Consider the following 19,237-nt stretch of genomic DNA (forward strand, 5'->3'; position numbering starts at 1 on the left):
AGGACATGTTGCAGCTAACTTGGGGCTGAGGATGTTCATCATGATGTCTGTTTATACTAGCAGAACATGAGAGGCATGTTCAGTAGTCAGAATAATGATTACATAGTCATAGAAAAATGCTTAGACTTTTTGATATGAAAAGATGCTTAAGATGCTAAGCAGGACACAAAGTGTATAGTACAGTGTCAACAATGTAAAGGAAAAAGTGCTTTCACAAAAGGGTTTGGAGGAAATATGCCAGAATGGTAAGATGCTACAACCTTTTAATTTTTTCCCTGTCCTTCCCAAGGTATCTTTGTACTGTATCTGATAGTTGTGTGTATGTATTGGTGGGAGGGAAAGAAAAAGGAATCAATAGAAACCAAAAAAGCAGAGGTGGGGGAGATGCCATCACACATCCATATAAGGGGACAGGAGAAGCACTTTTTACTTGCTATGCTTATGTTCTTGAATTTCTTTACAAGCCTGGATTAGTTCATCCCAAGAAAAGAAACAGTTACCATTACTGAAACCCCAGTGATGAACTGTGCTTTGTAGCTGTTCATGGCATCTCAGCTGAGTCCTCTGATAAGCAGGTGGCCAGACAGGAAGTCTGATGCTCTGAGTTCTAGCTCTGTCAAATGAACTTGGGCTCGGACTGGCCCTTGGGCGGGAGAAGTATTCTGAGAGCATTTCCTTCAGCACACCAAAATAGACTGAAGACTCAGCTGCACAAGTCTGATTGGTTTTTCTCCTTGAGCAAGTGGCTGTTCTCACCCCCCACTTTTGGTCCCATCCCTCTTGTCTCTCAGCAGGTTCAGGAGGCTCTTCAGGTAATAAATGTCAGGCATTGCCGTAGGTACTGAATCTATTTTAATTCTGTCCATTTCTCCAAGAAATTGCCTCCGCATCACAGGCCAGCTGGATCAGTCCAGAGTCTGCAGTTTTGATCTGAGCAGGTCAAGTTTGAGAAAACAGTCCTTCAGAGGAGCTCTCTGAGAGATAATTGGTGGCATTTCTAAACCTGGGCTCATAAGCCTAGGGCCTATGTCTGGTACTTATATTTTTTCTTTCTGCCAGTGAGGCACCTTAGAATAGACTGGAGTGTGAGAGCTGAGGATAGTTTCCTGATTTCTCAATCAGCAGCAAGGCCTGAGGGATTAGTGTGCAGAAGTGTATAGGGGGTGGAAGCCAAGGATACAGGACATGGGCTGGGTCTCCAGATCTTCCTCTCTGAAGGAACCTTTCCTATCTTCCCTGGGATGACCTCATACAGGAACCTGGCCCAAGAGTAGCTGGGAAAGTTCCATGAAAATTTTTTTGGCCTGTTGCCACCTCCACAGAATTCAGACAGCTGTTGTATTGCCTTTGGGTAGGGATCTCACCAGACTTGGACCTGTGGTTAAAGTCATGTACCCTCCAAAATTTGTATTGGTTCTAGTTGAGGAGGTGAGAATAACTTTGAGAAGCTACCTTGAAGTGCCTTCTCCACTCTCGAAGCCATGGCAGCCCCAGAATGCTCACTGTGCTGTAGTATATGAGCAAGCCCATTCTCTCTGAGCCAAGCAGTTGACTAAGTTGCAGGGCTGGCTTTGTGGGTTCTTCCTGCAGCAGCAACATTGTGATAATAAACCCTATTATTTTTTTGGTTTGGTTTGGTTTGGGGGTTTTTTGTTTTTTTTTTTTTTAATTTTTATTTTAAAAATATTTTTAATTTAAATTCAACTTGCCAACATATAGTAGAACACCCAGCGCTCATCCCCTCAAATTAAACCCTATTATTTATAATATTAATGGCTTTCATTTGAAAGCCATCTGTACCAGTGCTTGCTAGGTGTTTTATTTATTTATTTAGTATTTTATTTATTCATGAGAATCACAGAGAGAGAGGCAGAGACATAGGCAGAGGGAGAAGCAGGCTCCCTGTGAAGAGCCCAATGTGGGACTTGATCCCAGGACCCCAGGATCACGACCTGAGCCACAGGCAGACGCTCAACCACTGAGCCACCAGGCATCCCTTGCTAGGTGTTTAATATGTATTGTTTCATCTTTAACCATTTTATAAATGAGAAAACTCAAGGTTTAGAGAAGGTAAACAACTGTTTGTAGTCACAGAGCTAAGTGAAAGGCTGGATTTGAAGCTAAGAATGTTGCTGAAGTCCCTTCTTTCCTCTGTTCCTCTCTGTATCCCTGAAGGCCTACCCTGGCAGAGTCTCTTATAGTTTTAGAGAGTGATACAGAAAAGTACCTCTCAACCAGGTTTGTTGGAGATGGAAATGTCTCTTGAGCACCTGTCATGTTTTAGGCACTATCTGTGGTCTTTTCCAATATGTCACTGGAGGCCTGTGAGGTTGGTGTTAGGAGGGAGAATGGTTCTCGGTTAACTAGGTAAGTGGCTGAGAAAAGTGCTGCCAGTGCTCAGACTGTAAACCATGCTTTGTTTGCTGGCTGTTGGCGCTTCAGGGACATGTAGGACAAAGGGATCTGAAATCAGGGAGAAGTGACCAGTAACCACTGAGCCCAGATGGAGAGAGACACAAAGAGATGTGCAGGTAGACAATACCTCATCAGGAAGCCTTGTAACTAGAAACCTAAGGAGCACTGGAGACTCATCCCCTAGTTCCTGCCTGCCCATGCTCGTCCACCCGTGGCAGCTGTGGTCTCCTAGGAGGCCCATCGGGATGGAGAAGTGCGTCAGCTGGTGGCCCCTTGGTCAGCACTCCCAGGCATCGCAGGAAACTGGGCTAGCGAAGGTGGTGTCTTAACTTGGCCCTTCTTTTCCAGGCTGTGAATTTTTCAAGGAATATAAGGATCGGGATTACATGGCAGAAGGGCTCATTTTTAACTGGAAGCAGGTACGAGCAGTAACATTCATCAGCTTGGGTCCTAATATTTCTTTGCAAAGGGCGACCGTGGAGAATAGCTTGCCTTCTCTTTGGGGAAAACAACTACCTTTTCCTTTCTCTTTTCTCCCATGGATGAGTATCATTATTTTCCTTCCTCTTTTCTTTGTATGTACATGTTTAAGTTCCCCTATATACTTTCCTCTCCCCTTTTAATTTATCCATGTCTTCACAGGATTTTTCAGGGATAATTAATTAGGAAATATCCTTCCTCTGTGCTTTACCATCTGGGTAAAAAGTCGGGCCAACATTCTGTTCCTTTCCCAGTCGGCAGGAGCAGGCCACAGGAGCCTGCTGGATGCTGAATACAGATTTGTCACGTTTGTCTCAGCAGCAAACACTAGGAAAGCCCACTGAAAAACTGCACTTGGAAGCAGTATCTGGCCTCTTTGATTTTAAAACTGTCACTGTCAGGGTAGCACAGGCATCTGGCCCGGAGACAGCAAGTACTGTGGAGGGATGTCCTGCCTGCCTGTGGTAATCACAGCTTCAGGGTCATGACATGCCCTGTCGCCATGGCTTCTCCTAGTGGCCACTGCATCTCACAAGTGTCTTTCTGCCTCCAGGACTACGTTGATGCCCCACTCAGCATCCCTGATTTCCTGACTTGCTCTCTGAACATTGACTGGAGCCAGTATCAGGTGAGGGGCCTGACTCAAGCAGAGCAGGATAAGGGATGGGTGGAGGGGATCCCTGGTGCCTGCCCCACAAGTCCTTCATGCAGGTACCAAAAAGTCTGGCTCATGCCCTCTGACCTCTCACAGCCTAGGAAAGGAGCTGCTTATCCATTTAACTCTCTTCTGATTTGTTTTTGGCCCAGAAAATCAAAGCTTTCTGATCATGACTCACTCAAAGATTTACATCCACCAGCAGGTTCTGTTTCCAGAGGACCTCATGGAGTCTGCTTTTCCAGCTCTGGGCTTTAGTGACTTTTTTTCATTTTTCCTTTTAAATGCATGTTCTGCCAGAGGAAGTGTAGAGCTCTGTCTGACCTCGTTTGATTATAGAAACTTTAAAATTATTTCCATTGCACTCCTCTCCCCTCTCACCCTGGAAGGGGCCCCAGTCTTACTGGATGGATCCATCTCTGTACTATGCTTAGCCCAGTGTAGAAATCAAAAGGCCATCAGCAGTTTCCTTGCCACTTGCTTCATCCAGGATAAGCAGCCTTGCTCTCTCCACTGCCTTCCCCATGTCCATTCCTTCTGCCTGGCTGCCACTTCTCATCTCATCTCATCTGGCTGATACACAGCTGTTAGGATTCGGCTCTAGTGTCTACTAAGGAACCCGTGATGCACCTCCTCTCCCCTGTCCCCAGAGGATTAGGTGCCTGTGTCTGCATTCCCATTTACCCTGGGCATACCTGTTGTGGAATTTTCCACTGAGCTGTAGTCACTAATGTCGGGATCTGCCACTCCATCTCTGGTAGACAGCTCCACGAGGACGGGGAGCCACAGCTTGTGCAGCCCCAGCACAGAAACTGGCACGGAGCCTAGAGCTGGAAAGGCCACACCAGTGAATGCCTAGGAAACATCCTGTTTCCCTCTCTTTTTTTGCCACAGGGTCTGGACAGTTCCCCATCCAGCCTTGAGGTCTCCCTCTGTCAGAGAGGCCAGACTCACCTATTAGGCAGCTTTGTAGGCTTTGTCATCCTGGTCTGTAAGTGGTCTGTAAAGGGAGAGGCTGTGCTTATCTTTTTTTTTTTTAAGATTTTATTTATTCATGGGAGACACAGGCCGAGGGAGAAGCAGGCTCCCCACAGGGATCATGACCTGAGTCAAAGGTAGAGGCTCAACCACTAAGCCATCCAGGTGCCCCTGTGCTTATCTTTTACACCCAGCCCCTGATTACAAAGGAGATACAATTTGAAAGAGTTCAAGTGGTATCAGGTGTTCTTGATGCAGGTGTTTCTACAAGAGGGAACTTTAGGAAGAAGAGCAGACTAGTTTTTTGTTGTGCCCAAAAGCCTGGAGAAGGAGTGGGTTGGAGGACCCTATTTCCTGGTCTCAAGTGCTAGGCAGTACCTAGACAGATTGAGTGGAAAACCTGCAGGTTTCCTTCTTGATTTCTTGATTTGTCATATGCAGAGGTGTCAAATGGGCCCTACCGCAGCCAGTCTTATTCTTCTTTCTGGCACCATTCTTCTTCTTCTTCTTATTCTTTTTTTTTTTTTTAGATTTATGTGTTTATTTTAGAGAGAGTGTTTGTAAGCCAAATAAGGTACAAATAGAAATAGGGGTGTTTTTTTTCTCTTTTTCTATTTTCTTTTTTTTTTATTTATTTATGATAGAGAGAGAGAGAGAGAGACAGAGACAGAGACATAGGCAGAGGGAGAAACAGGCTCCATGCACCGGGAGCCCGACGTGGGATTCGATCCCGGGTCTCCAGGATCGCGCCCTGGGCCAAAGGCAGGCGCCAAACCACTGGGCCACCCAGGGATCCCTAGAAATAGGGGTTTAATGTGTTGACGTTGCCTAGGATGTACGTGTCTTTAGGAAGGAGCCTTGTACATAGGAGTTCTGCTTAGTAGATCAAGGCTATGGATCTAGGCCCCTAGATCTAGATCTACCTAGATCTAGTTTGCTCAACCCTTCTCTCAAGGCTTTGTGGTTTTGAGCAAGTGGCCTCACTTTCCTCTAAAAGTAGAATTAACGACACCTATTTCAGAATTGTGGCAAGGGGATCCCTGGGTGGCGCAGCGGTTTAGCGCCTGCCTTTGGCTCAGGGCGCGATCCTGGAGACCCGGGATCGAATCCCACGTCGGGCTCCCGGTGCATGGAGCCTGCTTCTCCCTCTGCCTGTGTCTCTGCCTCTCTCTCTCTCTCTATCATAAACAAATTTTAAAAAAATTAAAAAAAAAAAAAAAAGAAGTAGGCTGCTAGCCTTTTGACTCAAGGGAGTGAACACTAATAAAACTCTAGGCACAAAAGTAGGAGGGCACTGGGATCCCTGGGTGGCGCAGCGGTTTGGCGCCTGCCTTTGGCCCAGGGCGCGATCCTGGAGACCCGGGATCGAATCCCACATCAGGCTCCCGGTGCATGGAGCCTGCTTCTCCCTCTGCCTGTGTCTCTGCCTCTCTCTCTCTCTGTATGACTATCATAAATAAATAATAAAAAAAAAAAATTTAGGGATCCCTGGGTGGCGCAGCGGTTTGGCGCCTGCCTTTGGCCCAGGGCGCGATCCTGGAGACCCGGGATCGAATCCCACGTCAGGCTCCCGGTGCATGGAGCCTGCTTCTCCCTCTGCCTGTGTCTCTGCCTCTCTCTCTCTCTCTGTGACTATCATAAATAAATAAAAAATTAAAAAAAAAAAATTAAAAAAAAAAAAAAAGTAGGAGGGCAGGGCGTCTTCCCTCTCCAGTATTGCTCAGCCCCTTGGTCTCACTGGGCCTCGTACCATCCTCTTCCTCAGCCAGGTGTGGCCTCTGCCTTGTCACCCCCTTCAGCACAAGTGTCTAGGACTCTGTTACTCATCCTTACCTCCCCAGGGGACCTCATCTATTCTGTTAGCCCACTGCTATGTCACCTGACCTGGGATTCTGAGCCATGTCTTTCTTGGGGAGCCATGTATACATCACCTCTTACGAGTGTCCCTTCATGCAAGCACCTTAAACTCAAGCTGTCTGAAATGGAATTGGCCATAACCCAGGACACCCCAGGCCTTCAACCATTTACCCAGATGCTCAAAGTCAAAATGTGCGTTTTTCTCCTCCCACATCCATTGTCAGTTCCCATCAGTTCTCTAAGTCTCTGCCCCTGGTGAAACTCTCTAGATCTTCTTGCTTCCATTTCCTGTACTGGCCTAATCCAAGCCACTGTCATCTGAGTGCATCTCATGTCTGAATGGGGGCCTCATTGAGGGAGAGCAGGAAATAGTAAACACGAAGTATTTGGGGCCTTGCAGATAGGAATACTGAAATGATAGAACAAGATCACCACTGTCACCGCTTCCTTAGAATTCACCACTGACTTTCCTGTTTTCCTCAGAGTACAGTCCACCGACCCTCAGTGGGCCACTCTGCTCCACACAGTCCAGCCTTGACCTTGTGACTAGCTGTCCTTTCCCTCTTCCTATCCAGCCACACTGACCTCCTCTCAGCCCCTTGGGGATGAATGCTCTCCAGGTGTGCACATGCTTTTCTCTCTGCCAGAAAAAAACTTGTCTCCTTTGCCTACCCTCTTACATGGATGTCACTATCTTCAGGAAGCTTCCCTACTGGTCCCCATGGATCATACTAGGCTCAGCTCACCAGGTACATGATCCTGCAGGGTCCCACAAGTCTCCTTTGATTCAGCACACCTGCAGAAGTTCCCTTTGCCCTCCCTTTCCTACAGCCTTGTTAGGGAGCTGGGGCTACCCTGGATGCTGCTGTTTACCAGGGCCAGGTTCTCCGTGATGTTCACAAGTGCAGGAGCACTTTTGGCAGTATATGTATGGATGTTGCTGCCTTCCATGTAACCGGATGGAATTCCTTCGAGGTCTGCTCATTCTTTCTGTGCCATAAGACCCCTTCTAGTGGCTGCTTCTCCTCCAGCTGGCCTCTGACCATGAACAGTCAGAGGAGTAATGTTCTACAGGTGCCTTCTAGTCCCAAACACTAAGCCTTGTAGATGTAGAGATTCTAGGACAGCCTCTACCCTCACTAGGAAAAGAGGCAGCAACATAATCATCACCTGGGTAGTAGAGGTATCGACCAGTGGCTACTGAAGACTCAGTAGAAGATAATGGGGGCTGGGCCTTTGAAGGGTGAGTAAGAGTTTGCCAGCCGTGGGGAAGAGTACTCCAAGCATAGACATATAAGTGGTGGCATGGTGCTGAGCTCTGCCCCTAGAGACTTTAATGGAGCACTTAGGAAGGGAGAGTTAATGCTGAGCTTAGATTTTAGTGCATTTCTCTGGTCCTCCTCACATTCTGCAGGCCCCTCAAACTTTAGTTTCATAGTCTGCTATTAGAGAAGTCCCTACAACATAGCGTGTGACTACAAACGTGAATCTCACAGTCTGACAGGGCCGGATTCTGCCCTAGGTCAGGGTAGCTAATGACTTTGGGCCTCTCCCAACCCCGAGCTTGCCAGCCTGCGGTTCCTACCCCAGCACTGGGCACACTGAATCTACTGCCTCTCGCCTGGTCCTTGCTTCCCCTTCCAGTTGCCACCTTGGTTATTGGAGCTCTGCAGGTCACAGCCCTTGGTCACTTGCTGCCCTCTCCTGGCTACTGCAGCCTTTCCCCGGCTTACCTGACCTCTGTTTCCTTTGTGCTGCTGCAGGGCTCCTGCCTTCTCCCCTACCTCCCTCCTGCTTTTCCTCACCTTCAAAAATCACAGCTCAGAGGAAATCCATTGGCAATGGTGTGTATGACAGGTTGAGCCAGATGAGTGACGAGACCCCTGAGCTACTACGGGTAATGGCTTTATTAGTGCAGTGCTGCAGCAGCTGTCTCCAGAGCTGCTGGAAGTAGGTCAGAGCTCTCCAGGGGCTGTGAGAGGGTCAGGTAAATGAGCCTGTTTTAAATTCCTGGGAAAACCATGCCAATTACAGGTGCCATGTTCAACCCTCCCCCAGGAAATGCTCTCTTACTAGCACCCGCTGCCCGCTCCACACAGCCCCAGAACATTGATAAGCAGTTGTTTAGAAAGCTGTCCTCAGCTCGGGAGAATGAGGCCTCAGAACTGGGTCAGGCCCTTCCATGGAATTCTAGATTTCAGTAGACTGTTTCTCAGACCATCTGGCCTAGACCTTTTGCTTGGGCTAGAGTGGAAGTTCCATGCTTTTTGTAGTTTTTCTTATTTTTTCATCTTCCCTATCACAGACCTCCTGTTTTAAAAAGATTTTGTCCGCCAATCATACTGCACTTATCATTCATCAAAAGACAAAGTATACAGGGGCACCTGGGTGTTGCAGTTAGTTGAGTATCCAATTCTTGGTTTCGGCTGAAGTTGTGATCTCAGGGTCATGAAATTGAGCCCCGCATGGGGCTCAGCACTTGGGATTCTCTCTCTCTCTCCCTCTGCTCCTCCCACTTGTGTACTCACTCTCTCTCTCTGTCTCTAAAGTAAGTAAATCAATCCTTAAAAAAAAAAAAAAAAATAGGGGGTCCCTGGGTGGCTCAGCGGTTTGGCGCCTGCCTTTGGCCCAGGGCTTGATCCTGGAGTCCTGGGATCGAGTCCCGCATCAGGCTCCCTGCATGGAGCCTGCTTCTCTCTCTGCCTGTGTCTCTGCCTGTCTTTCTGTGTCTCTCATGAATAAATGAATAAAATTTTTAAAAATAAATAAATAAAATAAAAATAAAGACAGAGTAGACAGTGAAATAGCAGGAAAAGGTGACTAAAACATAGTTGATGAGAAGGTTGAAGGTTTGATATTTTGTGATGTTATAGTAAATGAAAGAATGGCTTTCTATTTGGCACCAGTGATCACAGGCTCAAGGCTTTTTGTTTGCTTCTATCAACTACCTAGACAGCCATGCTGGGAGCCCAGGGTTTAGAGGAAGCTAACGTGTGGCTGCTGCTGCTGGGTGTAGGGCTATGAGTTGCCTGGCCCCTGTATGGCTTCCTACTCCTCACCATCACATTATATTAGAATGCAGGATAAGGGTGGCCCACAGGGAGAGGTGGGGGGAGCTCTTGGAGTGGGGTAAAATCTCAGATTATCTGGGATTTGGGGCCTATGGCCTATGACCAAGATCCTTGGGAATTTGTTGCTGCAAAATAACTCTTTGATTTTATTTTTTAAAGTTCTCAATCTGAGTTAAATATCGATTCCTAGACACCTTTTATTGTTCTTCAACAGAGTTGGGACCTGGTGCAACAAACACAAAACTACCTGAAACTGCTGCTTTCCATAATTAATAGCGATGGTGAGTCTGCCTCTGCTGAGCCCTCAAGCCATTGGACCTCTGGGTATTCCCAGGCCTTAGTACCATGAATATGTTTTTTGGGACTCACACACCTACCTTTTGCTTTATAGAAGAAGGAGGTAGGGATTTCTCTTGTCCATTGGTAGCTTTATTTCACATCCTCAAAACTTTGGAAAACAAAATTGTGAGCAGCTCATTACCATCTGAACTATGCATGGGGTTTTACACTAGATCAGCTGACCTTTGACCATCAGTGTTGTGTATGGGGCCAGAATTGCCTCTTCTAATTCAGAAATATGGAGAAAATCAGTTCTGGTTTCTTATTAGGCATATAAAAAAAAGTCCCTAGAGGGCCTGTTCTCTGGATAGTACTCTAGCTGCCTTGGCTGTTTTGATTGGATGGGCTCATCATGCCCAGTGTCTGTAGGTTAGACTAAGTGGATATCAGTCAAGACTTCTGTGTGCTGTGGGGTTGCCCTTGCTTAAACAAGTGGAAATGTATTAGCTTATATAACCAAGAAAGCTCCAGAGCAGACCCAGGTGCCTAAGAAATGTCACAAAGAATTATTTTTCATACCTCCTTGTTTTTCATACCTACTGTCTGGTTAGCTTCATGCTGGTAACCATTCTTGTTTTCTGCCATCCTATCTCCCCCAGAAAAGGGGGAGAGTCTCTGTCCCAGATCTCATGCTCATTGACTCAGTTTGGGTCAAGTGCCCATCCTTGAACCAGGTACTATGGCCAACTCTACAAAAAAGTCACATGCCTACATCTGGAGTTAAGTAGTGGTTCTCTTCTGGAGAAGTGGGTGTTATAGGAACTAGAGGAAGGCTACTAGAATTTGGTGGGTGTTAGCCAAGAACCCAGATGTCCTGCAGTTCCTGGGACAGCCCTGCACAGTGAACTGCCTTCCCAAAAATACCTGTAGGGACCCCTGAGGAATGCTGGGTGGGGATATGCAGGTCAGCCCCACCTAAATTACCCGGGGCAGTACTGCTATCCTAGAAGTACCTAGAAAGGTAGCCAGAAGAAAGAAGAAATACTGTGTACAGAGACAAGTGCATGTCACCCCCGCTTCCTGGGACTAGGTTGGAGAAGAATCTTGGGAAGGCCGACCTGGAAGAGGGAGACTAGGGATGGTATGGCTCTCTGACACCAAGCCAGGGTGATGGCATATCCTCTTCTCATGCATCCATATTTGCTTTTCTTCTGGGTTTCCTGTTATGTGGTTCCTGAGTAGATGACAGCGGGCTGCTGGTACACTGTATCTCAGGCTGGGATCGGACCCCCCTCTTCATCTCTCTCCTACGCCTTTCCTTGTGGGCTGTGAGTATGGATGGGCTGGGTGATGGGGTCAAGGAGCTTGCTGAGGACATCTACTAAAATTTACTCCCTGGGAGCATTAAGACTGTCTCCAGAAATTAGAGTTTTGGAGGGAGGGACCCTAAGTGTTCAGAGCAAGTGTTAGGTTTAACACTGTTTTGGGGACTGTTGGGCAGCCTAGTTGTCACTGGGCCTGTGGTTGCTGTTCAGCTCCTGGGACAAGGCGCAAGCTTTGTCATGGCTGGAATCATCTTTCTAAGCATGTCTCTTTGGTCTCTTCCAGGATGGACTTATCCACACATCCCTAAAGCCTGCTGAGATCCTCTACCTAACTGTGGCCTATGACTGGTTCCTCTTTGGGTAAGCCTTCGAGAAGTGGCAGGTTATTGGGTGGGCACGATGCCTTGGGAGCCATGTTTCTGTGTGTCTGTGGATGTGGTGGTTCCTATGACAGGGTAACAGGTGAAGGCGGTCCCACCTCCTTGGGAAAGACTGAAGGTGGTTGTCAGGCCCCACCTGAGATTGTGGTGCCAAAGCCGTGGACTGTCCCTGTCACTCCAGTCCCCCTTTGCCCTGCCATCTTGGGGCGTGGCTTGCTTTGACCTCCTCGCCTTCTTGTTTCAGGCACATGTTGGTAGATCGGCTCAGCAAAGGAGAGGAGGTGGGTACTGTGAGCAAATGCCAGGGCTCTGAGAGCAACAGCATGATGTTCTGTTTGGTGTCCATACATAGAGGGCAGTTCCTTGCTCAGTGCATGTGGGCATCAGGCAGCATGGCCATTAAAGCACCAGCACAGTAGCCCCCATTCCTCTCCTGTGCAGTAGAGAGAACACTTGCCCACATGGCTGCAATGACCTCCATCTGTCAGTCCTCTTCCCCTGGCCTTTGCTGTCATCTTTCTCACAGGTGACCTTGTTTTCTGTAGTTATGGAACCAAAATACAAGCCTTTTCCTGGGCTCCTCAGCCATGTAGCTACAACCCAGAGGCTCTTCTGTCTCTCTCTCCTGTTCACACCGATTCAGCAACTTTTAAGCCCCAGGGCCAGCCGAGCAAGTAGGGTCCTGCCCGGCTGCTCCCCACCAGCCCAGACAAACCCAGCCCAGGCACAGCCAGCTGGGCCCCAGGGTCTCCTTACTCTGGGCACTGTCCCTCCTTACTCTCTCTGCCCTTTCTACACCCCATCCTTCTCTGCTTTCTGCAGTCTTTGCCTCTTTGGCATGCTTATTTTTCAGCCTCTTTTCCCTGCACGCAGACCTGGAGTCAGACCTGAGTTTGAACCCTGCTGTCCCACCTATTACCTGATGACCTTGAGTAATGTGATTAACCTTGAGTCTCCTGGTGTTGATCGTGCTGCTTCACAAAGAGAATGAGTCTAGGCGCCCAGCGTGGGAGCTGTCACACAGCATTAGTACTTTTTCTGCCCCCTGTGTAGCCCCCTCTTTTCCTGAAGCATCTTTCTTACTCTCCTGAGGCTGCCTTCTTTTCAAGCATCTTATCTTGTGCCTCCTTCTTTTGTTCCTCCCTCTCAACGGCTCCTCTCCCCTTCTAAATCTCTTCCTCTGAGCGCTTATCGCATCTGCCAGGGCTGCAGAGCTCATAAGCCTGTTCCTCAGAGGCCTCCATGAACTCTGTCAGAGGCAGTGACTTTGGCATTGAAATCAGCCCGTAAAACCCCTTTGCAGCCTCTCATTTTGAGACTGACTGGCACTCCAGAACATTCTGCCCTCTACACCATCTACCCCACCCTCAGAGCAAGCCAGATCCTGCCTTCAGAAATGACAGAGGATGAGGCCGAGCCCAGTGTGGTCTGGATTCAGACCCTGGCCATCTCTCAGCATAAGCAAGAAGGGTGTCCTCAGCTGGGAGGGTTGTTTTTCAGGGTGTGAGCTTTTCTCTTACCCCCACCAGACATTCTAGACGCTGATGCTTTAAAACAAAACAGAGGCCTGTTAAACGGTACTCCGTCCTCCTACCCAGCCCTTGAGATTCACAGCACACTGGCATATTAAAGACTAAAGAGTCTGTGGTAAAGACACCTATTTAGTTTTATGTAACCCAACATTTTCATAGTGACCTAACCTGGGCACCCTCCCCCTTTTTTGGCGGGGAGTGGTGTTTGTGTGGGGAAATCATATGGGGCCCTGGGATACCATGTGGGTGTTTATCCAAGTAAGCGTTTGATGGACCACACCTTTCAGAATCACTGGGGAGTTTATTTAAAAACTGCAGAGACTGCCTTACGTGCACTTCATGGGGTCCATTTCACTAGGACACTGGCTGGAAGGGAGGAGAGTTTGCTGGTGGCGGTGAGTTGCAGCTAGAGGTCAGGAGCGGCCTCCTGCCTCTGTCCACCTCAGACTCTAAGCCAGACTGTGACTGCCCCTCCCCTATGGTTCTTTTGAGCTACTCTTTCTGGGTGTTCCTCCTACAAAATCTGATCCCTTTCCCTTCCTTTATGTTTCTGCAGTGTCCATTAATCTCCTCACCCCCAAATAATCTCTCTCCCAGCTGTTCTTCCCAGTTAGCCTCTCTCCTTGGGGTTCTTAGGAGAGGCTGAGGAGAAAAGCTGCATTCTCTTTATCCCTTTCAGTGGCTTGAGAACACCATGTTGAATTTGAAGATGGTTTAAAAACTCACTGGCTTACCCTAGTACATTCTCTCCCTTCTTTGCCCTAGCCCAGGCACAACTACCCTACCTGCAAAGCCCACTCTCACCAATTTATACCATTTTTAGAGCAGAATATCCAGCAGGATCCCTGAGACAGGGCTCTTTTCCACCAGGGGCTGACCAGGTGGCTGGCTGCCCTCTCCTCGGAGCTCAGCCACATAGATTCCTCTCCTTAGAGAAAGCTGTCTTCTCATGTATGCTGCTTTTTGGTTTCTTCAGATTTTCTTCTTCTGCTTCAATTTTTTGAAGCATATCATCTCTGAGGAATTCTCTGCTCTGAAGACACAGAGGTGAGGAGAGACCTGTTTTCTCATACTGGGTAGGACACTCTGGGAAGAGTAGGCAGGGTGTCACTGTCACTCACCGTCTGATTCCCTGCATGCTTGGCAAGTTGGCCTTTCGTCCCTGCCTCCCCTTTGAGGCCAGGGTGGGGATCCTTGGTGAGAGCCAATGGGAAAGAGGCTCTCCTGCCTGGGAGGCAGAGCTGGGGTCAGCCTGCAGCTAGAGTAACAGAGAGGCTTTGGGGCAAAGGAGTGGTCTCTGGTGACGAGGAAAGCAGGGCATGCTGCTGCAATGAAAAGCCAACCTAAGGACAGGAGGACCCCAACACCCCACACTAAGCTGAGGTAGCTGATTTTTCCACCTGCCCTTTGCTGGGCCACTGCAGAGGTATGTCTGCATCTCTATGCAGCCCACCACCATGGACCAGAGTCTCCGTCCAGCCTGGGAAACATAGGAGTCTTGCCTGGCAGTTGCCTTACAAGCTCTGTGAGAGTTGGTGTCTTTGAATTTCACTTGCCTTCCAAATCCAAGCTCTAGGTGTGTTGGGCCAGATTGAACTCTGAGGGGCCAAGGCGAAAGGGAGGAGTCAGGCTTTCCTGGCCTTTCAGAAGCGGCCTACATTTCTCAACACTCTAGGTAGGACTGGTCTCATTGATTTGCCAGTGAATTGGAGCTTCTCAGGCAGGTAGCGTGCTGGGCATGGGAACGACAAAGAAGACCCCAGCCCAGAATATAATTCACTATTCTGGTGTCTGTTCACAGGAGGAAGAGTTTGCCAGCCCGGGATGCAGGCTTCACTCTGGAAGATATCTGTATGCTGAGTGAGTTATAGGCCTCAGCACATTCCCCTTCCTCTGTGCATCGTTCTGAATATAGACCACAGAGGAGCTGTTTGTTCTAGACACTTCTCTTTCCGGCTGTATGGTGTGGAAGAACTAGGGGACCAGTAGTGTGAGAAGATAATGTGCTGACCAATGGTACTTGCTTCTTTCAGGACGAAAGGACCGAGGCAGCACCACCAGCCTTGGCAGCGATTTCTCTTTGGTCATGGAGAGCTCCCCAGGAGCTGCCGGGAGTTTCACCTATGAGGCCGTGGAGCTGCTCCCTGCAGGAGCACAGACTCAGGCATCTTGGTGAGGGGCCAGGCTGGAACTAAGCTTGCTCACCGCTGTGGCCCAGGGCCACCAGCTCCAGGGAGGCCCAGGAACAAAGGGAGCCCCCGAGAGGAGGGCTGAGAACACAGCTCCATGCCCTGCTGTCTCTTCTAGACCTCAGAGGCAGCCATCTGGTTGGTGAGGGGCACTGTCCGTGGTGGCTCAGGAACATAAAGGGCTGGGGCTCCCTGTGGGATGAAGAAAGAAGGCACAGGGCTGGCAGACAGGGCTGGGTGAGGGGAGGCTGGTGTAAAAGAGACTCTGTAGGGGAGCTCCCTTATGTCATTTGGCTGGGAGGTGGGGGGCCAGTTAGAAAAAAGAAAACAAGTGAGTACAAAATGATGATTCTGAATTGAGATCTTGTTTGAGGGTGAACTCCTGAGAATCTGATGACTCTGTCTCTAGACAAATAACTCAAACTTTTGTATAACATTTGGACGGAGGGGCAGTTACCAAGCTGTTAAGAAACTAGCATATACTCTGAGGCTAGTAAGCCAGCATTATTTGGATGTTCCACTCCCTCTATGAAGACCCAATCCTTGCTGCTCATGGCTGAGCCTGAGGGAACGCTAATGTATAACCATCCCCATGTGGCATTTTCCTGGTAGAGGTAAGGACTGGGCCCTGACATTTGGTAAAAGTGGGCAGAGTGCTTGCCCAGAGTGGCCCCTTGACACACAGCCCTATTCTTTATACTGCAGGAGGAAGAGCCACTCATCCTCTCCACAGAGCGTGTTCTGGAACCGGCCACAGCCCTCAGAGGACCGCCTGCCTTCCCACCAAGGGCTGGGGGAAGCCAAGTCTTCCAGCTCCTCATCCTCGAACCATTCTGACTTTTTCAGAATGGGTAGCAGTCCCCTGGAGGTCCCCAAGCCCAGGTGAGGAGCTCCAAAGCCCCTAATGGTAGAAGCGGTTAGCCCTCCCCTCTTAATAAGCCTGGAGATGTGATTCCAGCCCCTAAGCTGGTGTCTTAAGGTGGTCTTGGGACAGAGTTCCTTGGCATGCAGCCTGGTGGTCAGTGTACCCAGGAGGTAGAAGGAATTGACAAGCTTGCAGGCCTACCCATTTGGAGGATGGGTTAATGTTTGAGTAAGAGCTGGTTTATAGAATGATTTGAGACTCCTTCCAGAGCCTTAGCAGATGGAGAATCTAGAAGGTGTACTGATTGTAGTGTGATGGGCAGGGTCAGGGCTGCCTCTCCTTTTGCCTTTGGTGGGTCTCAGCCCCCGTGACCCTCACATTCTGCTTAAAGAGATGGATCTAGGTTCTCAAATTCCATGTCTGAATTGGAGGGGCAGCGAAGAGAACAGATGGAGAGCTGGGCTAGATGTAAATGGTTTGGACGAACCTTGGGAGACTCTACACCTGAAGAGTACTCAGCCAGATTGTACGGGTGTGGCCAGAGTGTGCTGTGGGAATAACGTTTTCTAGAAGAGATTAAAGCTGAGCAGTGGGTAGGGGTTTAGAATTGAGAGGTGGTCTGGCACTTGGGGAAAGCATTTCCTGGCTGACCCCATACCACTTCTTCCATGTCATATCCACAGGAAAGAATCCTGTGAATTGCTTTGTTTTCTAAAGTCTTGAGAACGTCTGGGCCTTCTGGAGAGAACAAAGCAGTGTGTGACTTAAGAGGTCCTTGATAAATTCCAAGGAGAAAGGGGCTTTTAGCATAAAGAGCATAAGGCTTGGAGTCTACCCCAGATTTGAGCCCAGCTCTGAAACGTACTGCTTCAGAAGTTTCAGATCTTTTCTTTGTAGCAGGCCTGTTAACAGTGAGGAAACTGAGCCCCCAAGTCCCGAGCATATTACAGGGAAAGACCTAAAACTTCTGCAGCCCTCCTCCTATCCGCATCCTCTGGCTCTACTCCATGGGCAAAAAGCAGGCAATGGAGGAAGAGCACCCTCCCCATGTGGCAAAGCAGATCAGCTGTAGGCCGGGAGGAGCTCCATGGAGTGCACTGACCAGACGAGTCCGGTGTGCTCCCCTCTGAAGGTGAGCCCTTCAACCTGGAGTGCTGACGTGTCTGCCAGTGGTGTAGCCGAGCCTTCTAAACACAGACCGTGACTCCTCCGACCACACAGGAGGTTTGGGGAAGATAGCTGAACAGAGGTGGTGCCAGACAGACCAGTCCACGTGGCTGTGCTTGCTCCTGTTCCCTGTGTGCGCCCACTGCCATGCCACCTTTGTCTGCACACCCGGCTTTCCTCAGGGCTGCCCCAGGGCTGTGGCGGCACAGCATAACCCTCGCACTTCTGGCCTGGAACTCTTGCTCGTTGTCCCCACCTCCCTTCCTGCCTGTGCAGCATTGCTGGACAGCTGGGCAGGAGACCAGAAGAGCCCTCCTAATCCTCTCGGGTCCTGCTCTCTTAACTGCTCGGGGCTCCCCCACTGAGGCAGCACTCCATCACCTCTTCGCACACCCCATCTTTTTATTACTGCCCCCTTCCTGCTGGGAGGCAGTCTCAGCAGGGGTTCTCTGCCTGCACTGGTGGCTCAGACTCTTACGGTTGGCCCAGGAGAGCAACAAGGCCCTTCCCTAAGGAGGGGGGTGGGGGAGGGTGCGGGTGTCCTCGGGCCTTTCAGCCCTTTGTGCTTGGCCTGGTCGAGGCTGGGAATAGCTGGGCCCAAATGGGGCACAAGGCCTTGGAGAGGCGTGGGCTGGGCTGCTTTGAAGTGTTTGGCTCTGCCAGTCTATTCTGGGAATGGCCACTTGGAGCCCGGCTGGTCTGGCCAGGCAGCAAGGTTCTGGACTGGGCGCCTGTTTGCCAGAGGTTTTGAAAGACTAGATTATTCAGATTTGGAGCATTCTAATTATGTATTTCCATTAACATTAAAATTAATTTAGTCTCTTTTATCTTAAAGTGCCTGAGGGATCCCTGCCTCTCTTAGGTAACAACAGCCAATCAGCTTTTTAATGCAGCAGAAGGGAACAGTATGGAAAGAAACGCTTTAGTAAAGCTATCTGTGACAGGTGAAATTCCCCTCATAATGTGAATGCTTTGGGTTTCAAATGCTCCAAGTTCTATAAGCATATGTTCTTAAAGCAGGACTTCCCTATGAAAGGAGTCTGTAAAGCTTTGTTCAAAGTTAAGAAGTAGGTGTTGGGCTGGGAAGAAAGTTCTGTGGGTTGCTAGTTCTTAGCCAGTCCCAACCCCATACTCCTCTCTGAGAAGACACTGGTGACTTTTTGCATTATTATCTGCCACTGCAACAGTTTCTGATGGAGCTGCATTTCTGCACCATTGTTAAATCTCTCACCAACTACAGGGCTGGGGGCTGGGACTATGCAGGGCCAATGCTCTGAGCTCACCGGCCCCCCAAGGTCCTGGTTAGTAAGTGGCTCAGCCACTTGGTCTCTGCTCCAGAGTCAGACATCTTTAAGGGTGGGGGGTTGCTAGCACAGCACCGTCCATGCCTGAGGAGGGATGGTGCCACCACTGAGCCCAGCTTGAAGCCAAGCTGCCTAAGGAGCAGATTAACTTGGCTGAGGGACACCCAGCAGCCTGGTTGAATAGCCAAGTAGAAACATAGGAACCAACTCCCGTTGCCCAGCTAGCTCTTCTTGCGCCATCTTCCAGCACATACCAACTGCTCATTATAAGCAGTGAGCTCTGTCCTGGGCTGTGTTTAATGATGCAGAGAAACCAGATTGATTTCTGTAACACATAGGGTTCCTGTCCCATGTTTGACATTGTCTTGCATGGGATCATAGCTTGTTACCAAGGATGAGTGGTAAGAAGTCTAAATGCATTGCCAGAAAGGACACTTAGAGCCCTAAAATATTTCTTGGGCTGCTGCAGGAATGCAGAGGTTCTCTCCCTCTTTCTTTCTTTTTCTCTCTCCCTCCTCATCCCTCCATATCTCCCCCCCCCCACATACACACACACATCAATGTTTAAAGTCCAGGCTGCGGAAAACTGATGTGTGTGGATTTTTTTTTTTTTTTCTTCAAATGTGGTAAGAAATCCTGTCTTAACCATCTTTGAAGTCAATTGCTCTGTGAGTTCAGGACCTTGTTGAACTGAAGGATTCTTCCCTAAAGCCCCAATCCTGGAAGCAGTCACTTAGGCA

General features: G+C 49.1%; 1 protein-coding gene across 3 annotated transcripts in view; it reads left to right on the forward strand.

Annotated features, from left to right (window-relative positions):
• The window catches only part of MTMR14 (myotubularin related protein 14), a 47,321-nt gene that overhangs the window by 20,718 nt on the left and 7,366 nt on the right, over nt 1–19,237 (forward strand). For all 3 annotated transcript variants that reach the window (XM_041762296.1, XM_041762298.1, XM_041762297.1), the window contains exons 8-17: nt 2,764–2,834; nt 3,449–3,523; nt 9,671–9,737; nt 10,978–11,063; nt 11,344–11,420; nt 11,685–11,721; nt 13,949–14,019; nt 14,774–14,832; nt 15,006–15,144; nt 15,867–16,043. In XM_041762296.1, the coding sequence (XP_041618230.1) occupies nt 2,764–2,834; nt 3,449–3,523; nt 9,671–9,737; nt 10,978–11,063; nt 11,344–11,420; nt 11,685–11,721; nt 13,949–14,019; nt 14,774–14,832; nt 15,006–15,144; nt 15,867–16,043 (859 nt within the window). The remainder of the gene's footprint in view (nt 1–2,763; nt 2,835–3,448; nt 3,524–9,670; nt 9,738–10,977; nt 11,064–11,343; nt 11,421–11,684; nt 11,722–13,948; nt 14,020–14,773; nt 14,833–15,005; nt 15,145–15,866; nt 16,044–19,237) is intronic.

The sequence above is a fragment of the Vulpes lagopus genome, chromosome 7 (assembly GCF_018345385.1).
Source record: "Vulpes lagopus strain Blue_001 chromosome 7, ASM1834538v1, whole genome shotgun sequence".
Lineage (NCBI taxonomy): Eukaryota > Metazoa > Chordata > Mammalia > Carnivora > Canidae > Vulpes > Vulpes lagopus.